Here is a 15,147-nt window from a genome sequence, read left to right on the forward strand (position 1 = left end):
TATACTTCACTGTGAATATGTGTTGTGTCAAATGCCCCACACATATTCTTAATGCAGTTACATCCAGATGCACAAAGAGCTTTCGGGTAACGTTTTTAAGTCTCTCTCAGCTTCCAGTTTTGTGCGACTGATTGATTAACACAGTAACATGAGCAAACACGAAGTAGCAGAGCTTCAGGTGACACATTTAATTAACGACATTCAGGCAAGCAGAGAAAGATAAGCATTCTGGTAGCAGCCAGTTACAAGTTACAGATTAATGAATGCAGTTTCTGGTTTCAGAGATTTTACTATTTTATTCTATAACACTGGGATCAACATTCATCAGCTCAGAAGGGGGAAGGTGCAGGCCCGCTAAGCAAGGCAGTCTAAGGACAGCTTTCGCTTTTGCTCTATCTGCACAGCAGATGAGATAGAATTACCAAAAGTAATCTGACCTCTAGTGGCACCTTGTATTAACAAGCACATTTGAAATCGCTTAGGAATTTTGCTGTGAGAATTGTACTATCATTCAATCTTACAGCTGGAAGAAACCTTAGATCATCTGCCAAGCAGATGTTCTGCTTGGCAGGTTTCCACCCACTGCCCTATTTTACAATGAGGAGACTGAGGCCTGGAGATATTGATGGGCGATGGTAAAAATTAAATAGCTAATTGATAGAAAAGTCACTGGTGACAGAATCCAAATCGTTAACCTTTGTTAATTTTAATTTTTGTGGATACGTAGTAGGTGCCTACATTTATGGGGTGCATAAGATGCTTTGACACAGGCATGCAGTAAGTAACAATGACATCATGTAAAATGGGGACCCATCCCTTCAGGTATGTATCCTCTGGATTATAAACAATCTAGTTATACTTTTTTAGTTATTTTAAGATGCACAATTAAATTATCAGTGACTATAGTCACTCTGTTATGCTATCGAATACTAGGTCTTATTAATTCTTTCTTACTATTTTTGTATTCATTAAACCATTCCCATCTCCCGTATACCTTCCTACCACCCTTCCCAGCCTCTGGTAACCATTCTTCTAGCTCCAGAGTCCAGGTTTGTAGATTTCTACATCATTACGACTGTGTTAGTGGAGAAGTGTCAATATGCAACTTTGTAAGATTCTTGATAAGAATAAGCTTAGGTGTATAAAATTAATGGCTGTCTGAATACTTTTGGTTCCATACGTGTATGTTTTAGCCCAAAGTTCCAAAGTTTTATGGCGTTCTCTAAGTCAAGATAACTGACTTTAGTCTAGCTACATTTAAATGGTGAATTCCTTTGACTTTTTGAGTCAATGGTTTATAACTATCGCTCTTAGGAAGTGAGATGGTTGGAATGATTTAATCGGACCAACAATTCAGTGAACTAATCTATTATTCAGTTCTAAATTTTGGGAATATTCAAATTGGTACAAGGTATGACTCTTTTTATTCTCAATTGCAGGGTTTTTAATCAAACAACAGGCAGTGTTAACTAGTTGAAAAGAACTCAGACTTCGGGTTTGAGTAGACCTGGGTTAGAATTCTGGATTCTTCTCTGCATTCATTTTTATTGCTGCCGTAACAACTTACCACAAGCTGAGTGACTTAAAGCAACACAAACTTATTTTCCTCTATTTCTGGAGATCAGAGGCCCCAGATACATTTTAAGGGGCAACAAGGTGTCAGAAGGCTTGGTTCCTTCTGGTGGCTTCAGGGGAGAATTCATTTCTTCACGCTCCCACTTCCGAAGGTTGCTGACATTCCTTGGCTCCTGGCTACATCACCCCAACGTCTGTTCCGTGGTCATACTGCCTTTCCTTCTGTAGTAAAATTTCCCCTTTATGAGGATACACATGATCACATTTATGGGCCACCTGGATTCCTAGAGTAATCTTCCCATCTTTGAATTCTGATTTTAATCACATCTACAAAGTCTCTTTGGTCATGTAAGGTAACATTAATAGGTTCTAGGGGTTATGATATGAACTTGAGTCTCATTTTAATAATTCTCTTATGTGCTCTTTGATTCTTAGGTTTTTGTTAGCTAAACCCTAGGAAGCCGTGACCTTGATGAGGTGGCACATGCTTTTCAGCCCTCTACAATCTGTTACCAGCTGTGTGATCTAGGTCTAATCATCTTAACCAAGCTTATCGTATTGGTTGTGAGGATTAAAACAGAGAATAGATAAGACGTATCTAGCAAGCCACCTGGAGCACAACAGGTGCTCAGCAATAGCGATGTTCTCTTCTGTTCCCTTGGTTTAATCAGTAGATAACATCTCTAAAGGTAGAGATTATGCGTATAGTGGAGGAGGTTTATATTCCGTGTAGTCCAAGATGTGGTTTTTAGAGGCAGAATTACCATTGGGTGGATTAAGTGGAAATCACAAATCCCTGAAATGCGGTATTTCTCAGTCCAGCCTTTCCCGAAAGATGAATTCCTCGCTCCACCCTCCTGAACAGCGGAGCTTGCATTTTGATTTCGAAAACTTGATTACTTTCTTTCTTTTCTTTTTTTTTTTTTTTTTTTGAGACGGAGTTTCGCTGTTGTTACCCAGGCTGGAGTAACAGCCTGGTAACTTCACCTGGTAACTCTCGGCTCACCGCAACCTCCGCCTCCTGGGATCAGGCAATTCTCCTGCCTCAGCCTCCCGAGTAGCTGGGATTACAGGCACGCGCCACCATGCCCAGCTAATTTTTTTTTTTTTTTTTTTTGTATTTTCAGTAGAGACGGGGTTTCACCTTGTTGACCAGGATGGTTTCGATCTCTTGACCTTGTGATCCACCTGCCTCGGCCTCCCAAAGTGCTGGAACTTGATTACTTTCTTCATCAGACTGTCCTTTCCTAGTTTGCATAGATAAAAATTTCATTGCTGGTAATCAAATTAATTGTCTTTTAAAATAATTATGTCCTGTGGCAATCGATTATGCAAGTCTACAGATGGCACATAAAGTATGTGCTGCATGGAATGATAACAGAATATGAACTATATTCAGGTTTACCCTGTTTCATGGGTTCTACTTGGCCATGGGCTTGGTCTACGTGAGAGGGATACTTAAGAAAATGTACTGCTGTATTTGGCTTCTTACGCTTTGCTTCCCTCCTCTTTCTATCATCTTTTACAACACAGATTTAGAGAAGACGTGTGTAGTAGCACTCAGTTGCTTTGATCATTGGTAATGATGTCCAACAACTTGATGTGAAATGATTCACTGATTGTCACTCTGAAAACCTGACTTTGAACATCTTTCTTAGCGACGCCATTAATTACAGGGTACAGTCTGGCTGTCATCAAGCTGAATGTGGCCTTCAGAAGCAGTCTGCTTGGGCAGCATGGGATTCAAAATGTTTACTTTGCGTGTGTTCAGATGGGCAAACACTGTAGTTTCTCCCAGTGACAATACCTCCCATAATGGGCTGTTGCATGCATTGATGCCTCTCCAGGGAGCAAACTGACATACAGAAAAAAGGTGAGGAAGAAAAGGCTGACATCTATTGCTCCTTAAAATGATTTTCTCCCGAATCAAGACATGGGTCTATCCTACGCACACGGCTACACATGGTTGCTTTTACTTTACAATGGCCCTTCCTTTCCTCCACTGTTCCAGATTTGCATTAAGCTGTCACCCAGTGGCAGTGTAATAGCTGCTTTTGTGACTGTTATAGACAAGTAACTGAAGATACCTAGATCCCGTTTATATAAAACTAGCATTACAGGTTCTGAAAAATATTTTTCTCTAACATTCTGTGATTCCATGTTTTAATAATTTTGTTATTGGAAAAGGTAACTTTTGCCAATGAAGAAAAAAACACAGTAAATTGAGAGGAGGAGAAAAGGGCTGCATAGACAGGTGAAAAGACCTTGAAAGAAAGGAGAGGAGAGACGGCAGCAGTCTCAACTACACGTAATATGCACTGGTGAGTCTGGCCTGGAAATAAGTTTCTTCGACAATATCTCCTGTAGGTACTTTGCTCTGCTTTATTTTACCTTTATCAGATGGTCACTAAGGTTTCTTAAGCTAAAAAATTATTTGGTCCTCATTGCCACCTCCGTGTGCCATATTTGACCTCTGTGCAAGTTCGAATACACCGGCCATTGGGAGCCACACAAATTTGTTAATAGAAACTTCTATATTCTGTGTCAATCCTTTGTGCCCTATATTATTTTGTGCTGCTATGCAGCAAAAATTACTGGCAAGTTGAAAATATTCTACAGGTAGAATTTTCAGTAAGAAGCTTGATAAATACAAAACCAATGTTACAGGTTATCACTAAACTAACATGTTGCGAATGTGCAATTCTAGCCCTGGGCAGAATGGATATCTCCAGATATTGGTTTTCTGCAGCTATATGGATACTCTGCCCCATAAAAGGTAGGGTGTTTTTCAGCCACAAAAGCCTTAACCGACCTGCGGTGACGGACTCGGGAAAAGCTTGAACTAGTTTGTGGATCACCGGGAAGCCAGAGTTGCAGCTGACTTTCTGTCCACTAGATGGCGGAAGAGGAGTATGGAAAAAGGACCAGCTCGGGCTGTTTATCATGTTGACTGCTACGAAGCTGGGGGGAAGCCATCGGTCATCAGGTAAGACCCACAGCCGAAATTTATGGATTTCATACCTTAGTGGAAAACACCAGCTCCGAGCTCATGGCTGTTTCTCATTTTGATTTTATATAAAAATTCCATTTTACTATCATCGTCAAATAGCCGTCCCCACTTTTCCTTGATTTTGGCATATTTTAGTTTTTACAGCTGAATCAGTGGATGGGCTTCATTTTCAGGCAGCCCCAAGTCCCGGGGCGCCCTGACAGGAGCAGGAAGGATGGCATCTGCCTCTGTGCAGGTGCGCTTCGTCAGCAGCGCTTAGGCCATCTGACCCGGGGGGCGGGGGGCGGCATGTGCAGCTGCTCAGGTGGGTTTTGTTTCTGCCTCCTATCAAGATTCACACGGTGAGAAAATTGTCAAACAGGAAGACGATTTAGATGCTGGTTTAGGCAACCAGAGACAGTGATATGGGAATATTGACCAAGACTAGATTGAGCTGGTCATCCATAATGGGTGGGACGCTTCAGCACGAACTAGCAGCCCCAATCCTCCCTCCACTGCCCCACACGATCCTTCTGCTTCTCTATTCCCTTCTCTTCTTTACTGCCCAGCAGATCCTGAATCTGGAACCTGAAGGGGCGGTTCTTGGTCCCCTTCCAGCTTTGGATTCTCGAACTCTGTTTTCTGTTGAGTTTTACCTTGCCTAGGATTCCAGGCTTCTTCTAAGAAGTATTCATCTCCTGCTTGGGGAGCATAGCTCTAAGAACATGAACAGACTGACCGTGGCCATGTCTGCCCGTGTCCCTCTGCCCCTAAAATGCATCTCTTAATGTAGACAATTGTCTGGGTCACATCCGAGTGAGTCTTTTCTTTTCTTTTCTCTTTCTTTCTTTCTCTCTCTCTCTTTCTTTCTTTCTTTCTTTCTTTCTTTCTTTCTTTCTTTCTTTCTTCTTTCTTTTCCTTCCTTCCTTCCTTCCTTCCTTCCTTCCTTCCTTCCTTCCTTCCTTCCTTCCTTCTTCTTTCCTTCCCTCCTCCTTCCTTCCTCTTCTTTCATCTCTCTTTCTATTTTGTTTCTTTCTTTCCTTTTCTTCCTTCTTTCTCTCTCTTTCTTTCACTTTCTTGCTTTCCCTCCTCTTCCTCCTCCTTCACCTTCTCTTCTCCTTTGCTTCTTTTTTGAGACAGAATCTCACTCAGTCACTGCCCAGGCTGCCTTGCAGTGGTGTGATCCTAGCTCATGCAATCTTGACTCTTGGGCCTCTCAGTGATCCTCCCCTCTCAGCCTCCTGAGTACCTGGGACTGCGGGTGCATGACATCTCACCCAGCTAAGTTTTAAAGTTTTTGTAGAGACAGGGTTTCACTACACTGCCCAGGCTGGTCTCAAACTCATGGCCTAGAGTGATCCTCCCACCTCAATCTACCAAAGTGCTGGGATTACAGGCATGAGCCACCATGCCTGGTGCATCCCAGCTTTTTAATAAACTGTAGCACCAAATAAATACCTTGGGAATGAGGGGAAGGAAAGGAGCCAGGCAGAGTCTGAGACAAAGCCTGAATTACTCCAACCTCAAAAAAAGTCAATTTTGTGGTGCCTTCTATTTTATTTCAAAAATGTTTGTGAGGTTTGCATTCTAGCAACATGTATGTATGTTTGTTTTAATATATTAAAATATATTTAATTGCTTTGACATTGAGTAAAATTGCTCCAGGAAAATGCAACATGCTTATCCCGTGATTTTGAGTCCTTTTGGCCATATTGAGAATGACCCCTTGAATCTGAGTTTCTCGGTTAATATCAGGTAGGAGTAGTTGTCAGGTGATGGGTTTGGAAATCAGATTGAACTCAGTTTATTCTAACACAGTTAACTAATTGTGTAACCTTGGACGTAATGTAGGGCCTCTCAGCCTCATTTTTTAAAAACATAAACAGAAATAATTGTAACCATATAGAGTTGTTGTGAGGTGTAGATGCTAGAATGTGCACAAAAGGACAGCAAGTGTATAAAGCACTTAGGACCTGACACACAAGGGGCCCACTCAATAAATGTTCTATCAATTTTATGAACGGGCCATTTGGATACCGCATTCAACAGTCCTTTGATCCCATTTGCTGAATATGAACTTAGTCTGGTACTTTTAAGAGTGCCAGGTTAAAATACGGCTTCTTGCAAGGCAAAGGCAACCTGTAAAATATTAGAGTTGCTTTAATGTTGTTCCCTGTGGCTTGTGCCTCTTTCAGTTAAGGCCACCGTATAAGGAAAAACACTTTCAGTTTAGAGAAAAGGAGTGGGAGTGGGGTGAGATCAGGGCTTGTTTTTCAATCTATGCTGAACTCTTTGGCTCTGAGAGGAGCCGATGACTTGGCAGTTGGCAGCCAGCTGATGGCAGAAGCTTTTTAGAAGCCAGAGCAAGACAACATTTCCAAGAAGACAGGAGAGTTGTAATTGGCTCTGGCTAAAATTCAGTTTTTAAGTTTGGTTTCTGATCCCCTAGAAGGACTATAGTTCCCTTTTCACTCTTGGCTCCCAACAAAGCAGAGATGGAAGTCCTGCAGGGCTCAGGGCCTAGTTAATTCTCCATGTTGGCTCAAAGCATTTTGGAAGAAGATCTGAGAAGTAGCCATCTTATATGATCTCTTGAAGGAAACTTGTTCATATAGGGCAAGTAAGGAAATGTGTTTTGTCTCTGACCCATTGGAGTTTGTGCAGACTGAGTAGATACTGCCCACTTCAAACACAAGTATCACCTAGATGATACTTAAATCTACTAGATTTAAGGCATTGCCTCAAGTTCTCTTGGCTATAAACACGTTTTATGCCTTGGCCTGGCACTCAAGTACTTTATGCATGAGCAGGGCAAACAGCACATTCTTAGGCAACACTGTACTTAATGCAATCACTAATGTAAGCTCCACTGTCACAAGGACTCTCATAATCAAGCAATTAATCTGACAAACATAAGGTACACACAAGATCTGAAACTGTATGGGGTGGGTTTGACTGAACAAGATATGAAGCTTGTACCATCTAGTTGGAGGAGGCAAATAAACAGGTAATTATGATGCAGTCTCTAGGAGAAGGTGCCCGCTCCACCTGAGGGAGACAGGTGAGGCCTTACGTCTGAGTGTGTTGACAGACTCATGTCTTTGTAAGGCCTGTGTGGTTGTTGCAAGCAGATTGGATTAGATTAATTTAGCTGGTGTTAGCACTTTGGGAGGCCGAGTCGGGTGGATCACGAGGTCAAGAGATTGAGACCATCCTGGTCAACATGGTGAAACCCCGTCTCTACTAAAAATACAAAAAATTAGCTGGGCGTGGTGGCACGTGCCTGTAATCCCAGCTACTCAGGAGGCTGAGGCAGGAGAATTGCCTGAACCCAGGAGGCGGAGGTTGCGGTGAGCCGAGATGGCTCCATTGCACTCCAGCCTGGGTAACAAGAGTGAAATACCATCTCAAAATATAAAAAAAAGAAAGAAAGAAAGAAAGAAAGAATAATTTAGTTGGTGTTGAAAAGGAAAGGATGAATATTAAAGACATCTTCAACTTTAAAAGCTAAAGGACGGCTTGCAGGTCTCCGTAACTTGCGACGTAGAGAATTACAGGAAAGGAGAAGTGTCTGGTGCTTCTAAGGCGCAGGACGGCGCGCCCAGTCGAATGGTGGTGTCATGACACGGAAGGAGAACATAACGATGACCAACTAACTTTGGCTTTGAGAGCAAGATAAATTTGCAGTTTACTGTTGAAACTTGAGATGTAACTTCTAAGCATATATTGAGGAATTTATTCGTAACTTAGGCTGTTGGGATTTTTTTACCGAGTCCTTACTCTGTATATGCACTGACAATATCTAACATGTTGAAACGCATAAAATGAAAGTATATTTTGTATAAGCTTGGGAAGGATTATCAGAAATTGTTAGAAAGCAAGTTGGATTAAATTAAAGGCATTTGCTACTAATATTAATAAAGCTATAAATTAAGGGGATGTGGAAATGCTAATGAATGAGTAAAGTGAGAAAAGTTATAATTAAAAAATTAAAGTAATGTTTTCTCAGAGGTCCTTTGTGACAAAAATAATAAATTTTCCCCAATTCTCTTGCCTTTACTTCTTGAAGGTCTTTTAAATCTGCCTCGTCTTCAAACACGTTTTCATGGTTTTCGCTAAAGCGTTCCCTCTTCATATTCTGGGTTAATAAGAATCTATTAAGTTTCCACCTTGCGTTAGTCTCATTACCTCAGCCCACCTTCCACACTGTGGTTTGAATGACCACTCAAAGGACACATTATCATATGACATCCTCTGTATCCATGTGTCGCTGGTTCTCCCACTTCCACAGCGTCTTAGCACTCTTTTAGATTCCAGTGTTTTCACTTTTCACCCCACATAACTGTACACACGTGGACTCCCCATATTAAGGTGTGTCCTTTTTGAGTCTAGGGACAAGGTCTTCTTCATTTCTGCATTTCCTAGGTCTAGAAACATATCTTTCTCTTACTATAGTCTTAATAAATCTGGGTTTATTATGGGCTGAATTTGGCTTCACAAATTCATATGGTGAAGCCCCCATCCCAATGTATGTGGAGATGGGACTCTTTAGAAGGTTAAGTAAGGTGAAGTCCTAATTCAAAAGGTGTTCTCACAAGAAGTGGCAGAGACAACAGGAGTAGAGCCTGTGCAAAGATGAAAGACCATGTGAGAACACAGAGAAGGTGCTGTCTGCAAGCCGAGGGGAGAGGCCTCATCATACATGAACCACACGGAGAAGATGCTGTCTGCAAGCCGAGGGGAGAGGCCTCATCATATATGAACCACACGGAGAAGGTGCTGTCTGCGAGCCGAGGGGAGAGGTCTCATCATATATGAACCACACGGAGAAGGTGCTGTCTGCAAGCCGAGGGGAGAGGCCTCATCATATATGAACCACACGGAGAAGATGCTGTCTGCAAGCTGAGGGGAGAGGCCTCATCATATATGAACCACACGGAGAAGGTGGTGTCTGCAAGCCGAGGGGAGAGGCCTCATCATACATGAACCACACGGAGAAGGTGGTGTCTGCAAGCCGAGGGGAGAGGCCTCATCATATACGAATTCTGTCAGCACCTTGATCTTGGACTCCCAGCCTCCAGAACTGTGAGAAGACACTGTTGTTTAAGCCACTCAGTGTGTGGCACTTTGCGATTGGCAGCCCAGGCAGACTAAGACAGGGTTGAATTTGGCAGATATCACGGATGGTCTCTAGTATGCATTTGCCATGAGAGGTCAGTACCAATCTCTCTAGGTTCCTTGGCACCACAGGCCGTCTCTAAGTTCATGTGACAAAAATAGATCAGCAAGAAAGTGCGTTCGTAGCTACAACTCCGGCCGATATTAGGTTTATTGACATCCTAATAGACAGTCAAGTATTTTAAAGAAATGCACTTTAAGAGGGGCTTCTGAAGTTTCTAATGCTGCTTTCCTTTTCCAGCACGGCTTCTGGGATGCAAAGAGGACCCAGGGGAAGTTGATGCTGTTAGGGGAAAGAGCAAAAGAAGAATTACAGGGAATCCAAGAGGATGTCCATACATGTCAGCACTCAGGGTTTTACAGGCCCTTGAATCAAGCCTGTGGCATCCTGATTTTGATTTAAGATTATCCATCGGGGAAGCAGATTTTCTTTGAACTTTGCTTAAGTCTTTATGAACAAAGAGATCCTTCAAATATGCACTGTGAACTTCCCGATATGGTAACACGGGACTCTTGGGGCTGGCTGTTTCACATAATTTACCGCATGCACCGACTGGACACGCGCTGCTGCTCGCTGTACCCCGAACAGTATTTAGAGAGGTGCTGCTAGCAATTTGACCTTCTGCTTTCAGCTTGGATGCTGCCCCACAGTTATCTAGGGAGTTAAGATCGAAAGAAAACCAGAGAATTACAACAAAAATAACAAGGATAAGGGGCTTCGTTAGGCAACCTCACAAATGATAAATCCCCAGACTCAAAATCAGTGGGAAGTATCAAAGCTGAGTCTCACCTTCACAGCTGCCGCAACTTTGTAACTTCCGCTGTGCATTTCTTCATCTGATTTATTTCATCAGCTTGATCAGATTGTGTGTGCGCATGTGTGTGTATGTGTAGCTGTCTTCTATAATGATGTTTGTGATGTAACTGTTTTATTATGAGCACAGTGCTTATTTACATGATTTATGATTTTCAGGGTGCTTTCCCAGCTTCGCTCTCATTTGCTCCCCACCTTGGCCACATTAGCTTATGGCAAGAACAGTAATTGTTTTATTTCGTACATTTCCTAATGCTACACAGCCCAGCACTCTCCATGTTTATCCATCGATGATTCATCCAACGATTATGACAGGATTTAGTGAAATGAAAATTCTGGGCATCTTTGACATAAAAGACCGAATAGTTCCATAGGAATGCTTTTATAACATTTGAACTGTAGGGAACTCAGATAATTAAGACGGCACATGATTTTATACTGGTTCTTTGTTTTTATTTCATGATTTTGTCATTTGTTTAATTTTGCTTTGATTTTTGACTTTGAGTTTCATCTCTCTCTTATTTTGAGACAGAGTCTCACTCTGTCACCAGGCACCAGGCTGGAGTGCAGTGGAGCGATCTGGGCTCACTGCAACCTCCGCCTCCCGGGTTCAGGCAATTTTCCTGCCTCAGCCTCCTGAGTAGCTGGGATTACAGGCATGCGCCACCTCACCCAGCTAAGTTTTTTTTTGTATTTTTAGTAGACACTGGATTTCAACCTGTTGGCCAGGATGGTCTCAATCTCTTGACCTCCTGATCTACCCACCTCAACCTCCCAAAGTGCTGGGATTACAGGCGTGAGCCACCGCACCCGGCCGCATCTCTCTTAAAACAAATGAATATTATCCATAAGGGTCAGGTGACAAAAGGATGTTTGCTCTCTTGTCAATGAGAAATCTTAGAAAACCACAAGCTATGTAATTATTTTGTGTGATATGCAGCTGAAAGTTTGAACAAAAATAAAAGTTCATGTCTAACCTTTTCTGTGGCTCCCTGACAATAAGTAGTGGTGATGCGATCAATTTCTTTAGCTTGACCTATCTTAGTTCATTGCTTTGGTTGAAATTCAGCCTAAATTGAAAACTGTTTCATTAGGTAGGGCTGTAGATCAAAATAGATGTATAGGAGAAACCATTGATATGACATAGCCCATCGTCAAAAGCACTAAATAATTTTTCCATGCATTTACAATGTCATCTATAAGAAGAGAAGTGTGGGAAGGAATAGAAAGTGTGCCATGAGTTAATTTAGTATTCCTACGAAAATTGGGGCTATGCGTGAAAGCTTGCAACTGACACTGAAACCATGAAGTAAAACAACCATCTTGCTTTATTTTATCATGAATTAAAGACGTTTTGTTGCTCAGAATTTTGTTTAATGCTGGGGATGGGGGGAACCACAACCTTGAGTTAATTGAATTCCATAAATTAATTAAAATGTGATATTAATTAACATCAATGTAAGAACGTCTATGGTGTTATAGCAATTTATGACGACTTCTGCCGTCTGTATTTCTTGTTGCCGTTAACAAACCCCACAGATTCTGTTTGCATAAAACAATATTTGAAGAAAGGAGGGAGAAAGTATGATTGGTTTTGCTTTCACTTGATCTTCCTGCTCAGTTACACTTCAGGGTCAATGATACCATAAAAATAAGCTAAAGATAGCCTGGTTTGCATAGGAGATAATCTAAAAGGTGTTTGGATTTCAAACCCACCCAAACGAAGAAAAGGTAGGATTTCTTCTGCTGAGTGATGGCCACCAGATGGCAGTGCATCTCAAGGAATGGAGGGAGGACGCCTCTACTGGACCAGAACTGCCAAAGTTTGGCACGAGCACTACCTCTCTGCTCTAAGCCAAAGAGACAAGGTGAAGATCTGAAAGTGTTTAAATATTTCAAATCTTGCAGAAAACCTTGGAGAAACAATCTTGCCAACTGCAAATGTGTGATCGCTGAGATAGAATCCTGGGTGATTCTGAATGGAATAATTTATTTATTAGCTTTTTATTTTTTATTGTTTTTAGGTTTTATTTATTTCTTGTTTTTGAGACAGAGTCTGGCTCTGACACCCAGGCTGGAGTGCAGTGGTACGGTATCCGCTCACTGCAACCTCTGCCTCCTGAGTTTAAGCGACTCTCCTGACTCAGCCTCTGAGTAGCTGGGATTACAGGCACGCTCCACCATGCCTGGCTAATTTTTGTAATTTTAGTAGAGACGAGGTTTCACCATGTTGCCCAGGCTGGTTTTGAACTCCTGACCTCAAGTGATCCGCTGGCCTCAGCCTCCCAAAGTGCTGGGATTACAGGCATGAGCCGCGCCCAGCTAATATTCTATAGTTTTTTTTTTTTTTTTAATTTCAGTTTAAAGTATATGTGCAGATCTTGCAAGATTGTTACATAGGTATACATATGCCGTGGTGGTTTGCTGCATCCATCCGCCTGTCACCTACATTAGGTATTTCTTCTGATGTTATCGGTCCCCAATCTCCCCACCCCCTGCTATCCCTCCCCTAGCTCCCCAGCCCCCAACAGACCCCAGTGTATGATGTTCCCCTCCCTGTGTCCCTGTATTCTCATTTTTCGACACCCACTTATGAGTGAGAACATGCGGTGTTTGCTTTTCTGTTCTTGTGTCAGTTTGCCGAGAATGATGGTTTCCCAATTCATCTATGTCCCTGCAAAGGACATGAACTCATCCTTTTTGTGGCTGCATAGTATTCCATGGTGTATATGTGCCACATTTTCTTTATCCAGTGTATCGTTGATGGGTATTTGGGTTGGTTCCAAGTCTTTGCTATAATAAACAGTGCCACAGTGAACATACGTGTGCATGTGTCTTTATAACAGAACAATTTATAATCCTTTGGGTATGTACCCAGTAATGGGATTGCTGGGCCAGATGGTATTTCTATTTCTAGATCTTTTTGTCAGCTTTTTCAATCTTGTGAAGACAGGGCTGCCCTTCTTAGAATGCAGGCTGTAACCCTTTCTGTGGCCAGGTGTGAGGCTCTATTTGGGGGCTCTTGTTAATTCATATTCTCTTCTTAGGTGATCACATTGACCCCTGTGGTTTCAATCTCATCTACACTCATGATTATAACCTATAGCTCTGTCTGCTCCTACTCACTATCTTCATTTTCATGTTTCACAGAAGTCTTTAATTTCACGGATCTCACATTTAACCCTAGTGCTTGGTCCCACGCAACCCACAATTTTTTTCCAGTGTTTGCCAGTTTAATATCCAACTGATCCCTAAAACTAGAAATCTGGGAGTCAGCTCCTCTCTCTTCTTCACCCTTGATATCCATTCAATCTTAGGGCTTGTTCATTCTCTGTCTCCAGGTTTTTTTTGATACTATTCCTACTTTTACTCTGCCTTTTCCCCCAGCCCATGGTTTTGCACACGACTTCTGAATAATCTCTGTGAATCTATTCTTGTTCCATTCCTATCTTCTGTAGCCAGTGACCTTTAACAATGTACATCAGATGGTGACACTTTTGATCCCCACCACTCTCTGCTGGCCTCTATGAGGCAGTCACACTGATTCTCTTTCCGTTTTCTTGTTTGCAACCTCGACGCCTTGGACCATATGGTACCACCGTTTGGGATGTCATTTCTCTCTTTTTTATTCCCTTCCTCTAAGTAGGAGTTTGTCTTTCAAAACTCACCTCAAACATCACTTGCTCAGGAAGCTTTCCCTAATGCAGAGAACTAGGCTGGACCTCTGTGGCATGTGCTCCTTCCGCGGTGTGTGCTTATCACACCGGTAATCACTTGCTCATTGTTTCTTGCTAGACGTTTAGTGCCACGAAGAAAAAAGAACACATCTGTGTTGCCATCGCCCTGTCTTCCGTGTGCAGCACAGTGCCTGGGATTTAGTTGTCATTCAATACATATTTGTAGAAGGGATTCTCTCATGAATGCAAATGTTTGTGAGAATTGAAAGAATGGACTAATAGATATAATTTAATTCTTTCAAATGGTGGCCATTTGGATAGAGCATTTTGGGTGGTGTAGGAATGGAGGAGACATGCTTCAAGACTCCACTCTAAAGGAAGAACATGAAGACTGGTTAAAAGCACTGTAACCACATTTCTCCTGAAATATGCCCTGGATCTGTGACCTTCCTATAGTGGTCAGGGAAGTCTCACTAGCTCCTGATTCTGGGGCAGCAAGGAAGGAAGGAGCCTGAGACTAAATGGGTGGTTGGCTCACTGTTTTATTACCAGTCTTAAGTCAGTTGTGTTAAAGGGCAGTAATATGACAACAAGAGGCCCTTTGTCTCTTTTTCTGCAGGACCTTAGGAAAGAAACGTAATGTATATGGAAAGTCTAAAGTAGTGTCATTCAATAGAACTTTCTGTGATAATGGAAATGTCTTATATCTATGTGTCTGTTATGAAGCCATTACTCATATATGACTTTTGAGCAGTTCAAATGTAGTAAATGCAAAATAGGAGCTGAATTTTTTATTTCTTTAAATTTCAGTGAATATTGAAATTTAAATTTCAATTAATTTATGCTTAAATTTAAATAGCCATACATGGGTAGTGGCTGCTGTATTAAACCGTATTAGATAGGTGTAGAGGATA

General features: G+C 41.9%; 1 protein-coding gene across 4 annotated transcripts in view; it reads left to right on the forward strand.

Annotated features, from left to right (window-relative positions):
* Positions 1 to 4,482: 4,482 nt before the first annotated feature.
* Positions 4,483 to 15,147, forward strand: part of ZPLD1 (zona pellucida like domain containing 1) — a 237,911-nt gene continuing 227,246 nt past the window's right edge. For all 4 annotated transcript variants that reach the window (XM_017965278.4, XM_035274306.3, XM_078350153.1 and 1 more), the window contains exon 1: positions 4,483 to 4,561. Coding sequence is in view for 2 of the 4 variants with exons in the window: in XM_078350153.1 (XP_078206279.1) it covers positions 4,519 to 4,561 (43 nt within the window). In the remaining 2 variants the exon portion in view is untranslated. The remainder of the gene's footprint in view (positions 4,562 to 15,147) is intronic.

The sequence above is a fragment of the Callithrix jacchus genome, chromosome 15 (assembly GCF_049354715.1).
Source record: "Callithrix jacchus isolate 240 chromosome 15, calJac240_pri, whole genome shotgun sequence".
NCBI classification, from domain to species: domain Eukaryota; kingdom Metazoa; phylum Chordata; class Mammalia; order Primates; family Cebidae; genus Callithrix; species Callithrix jacchus.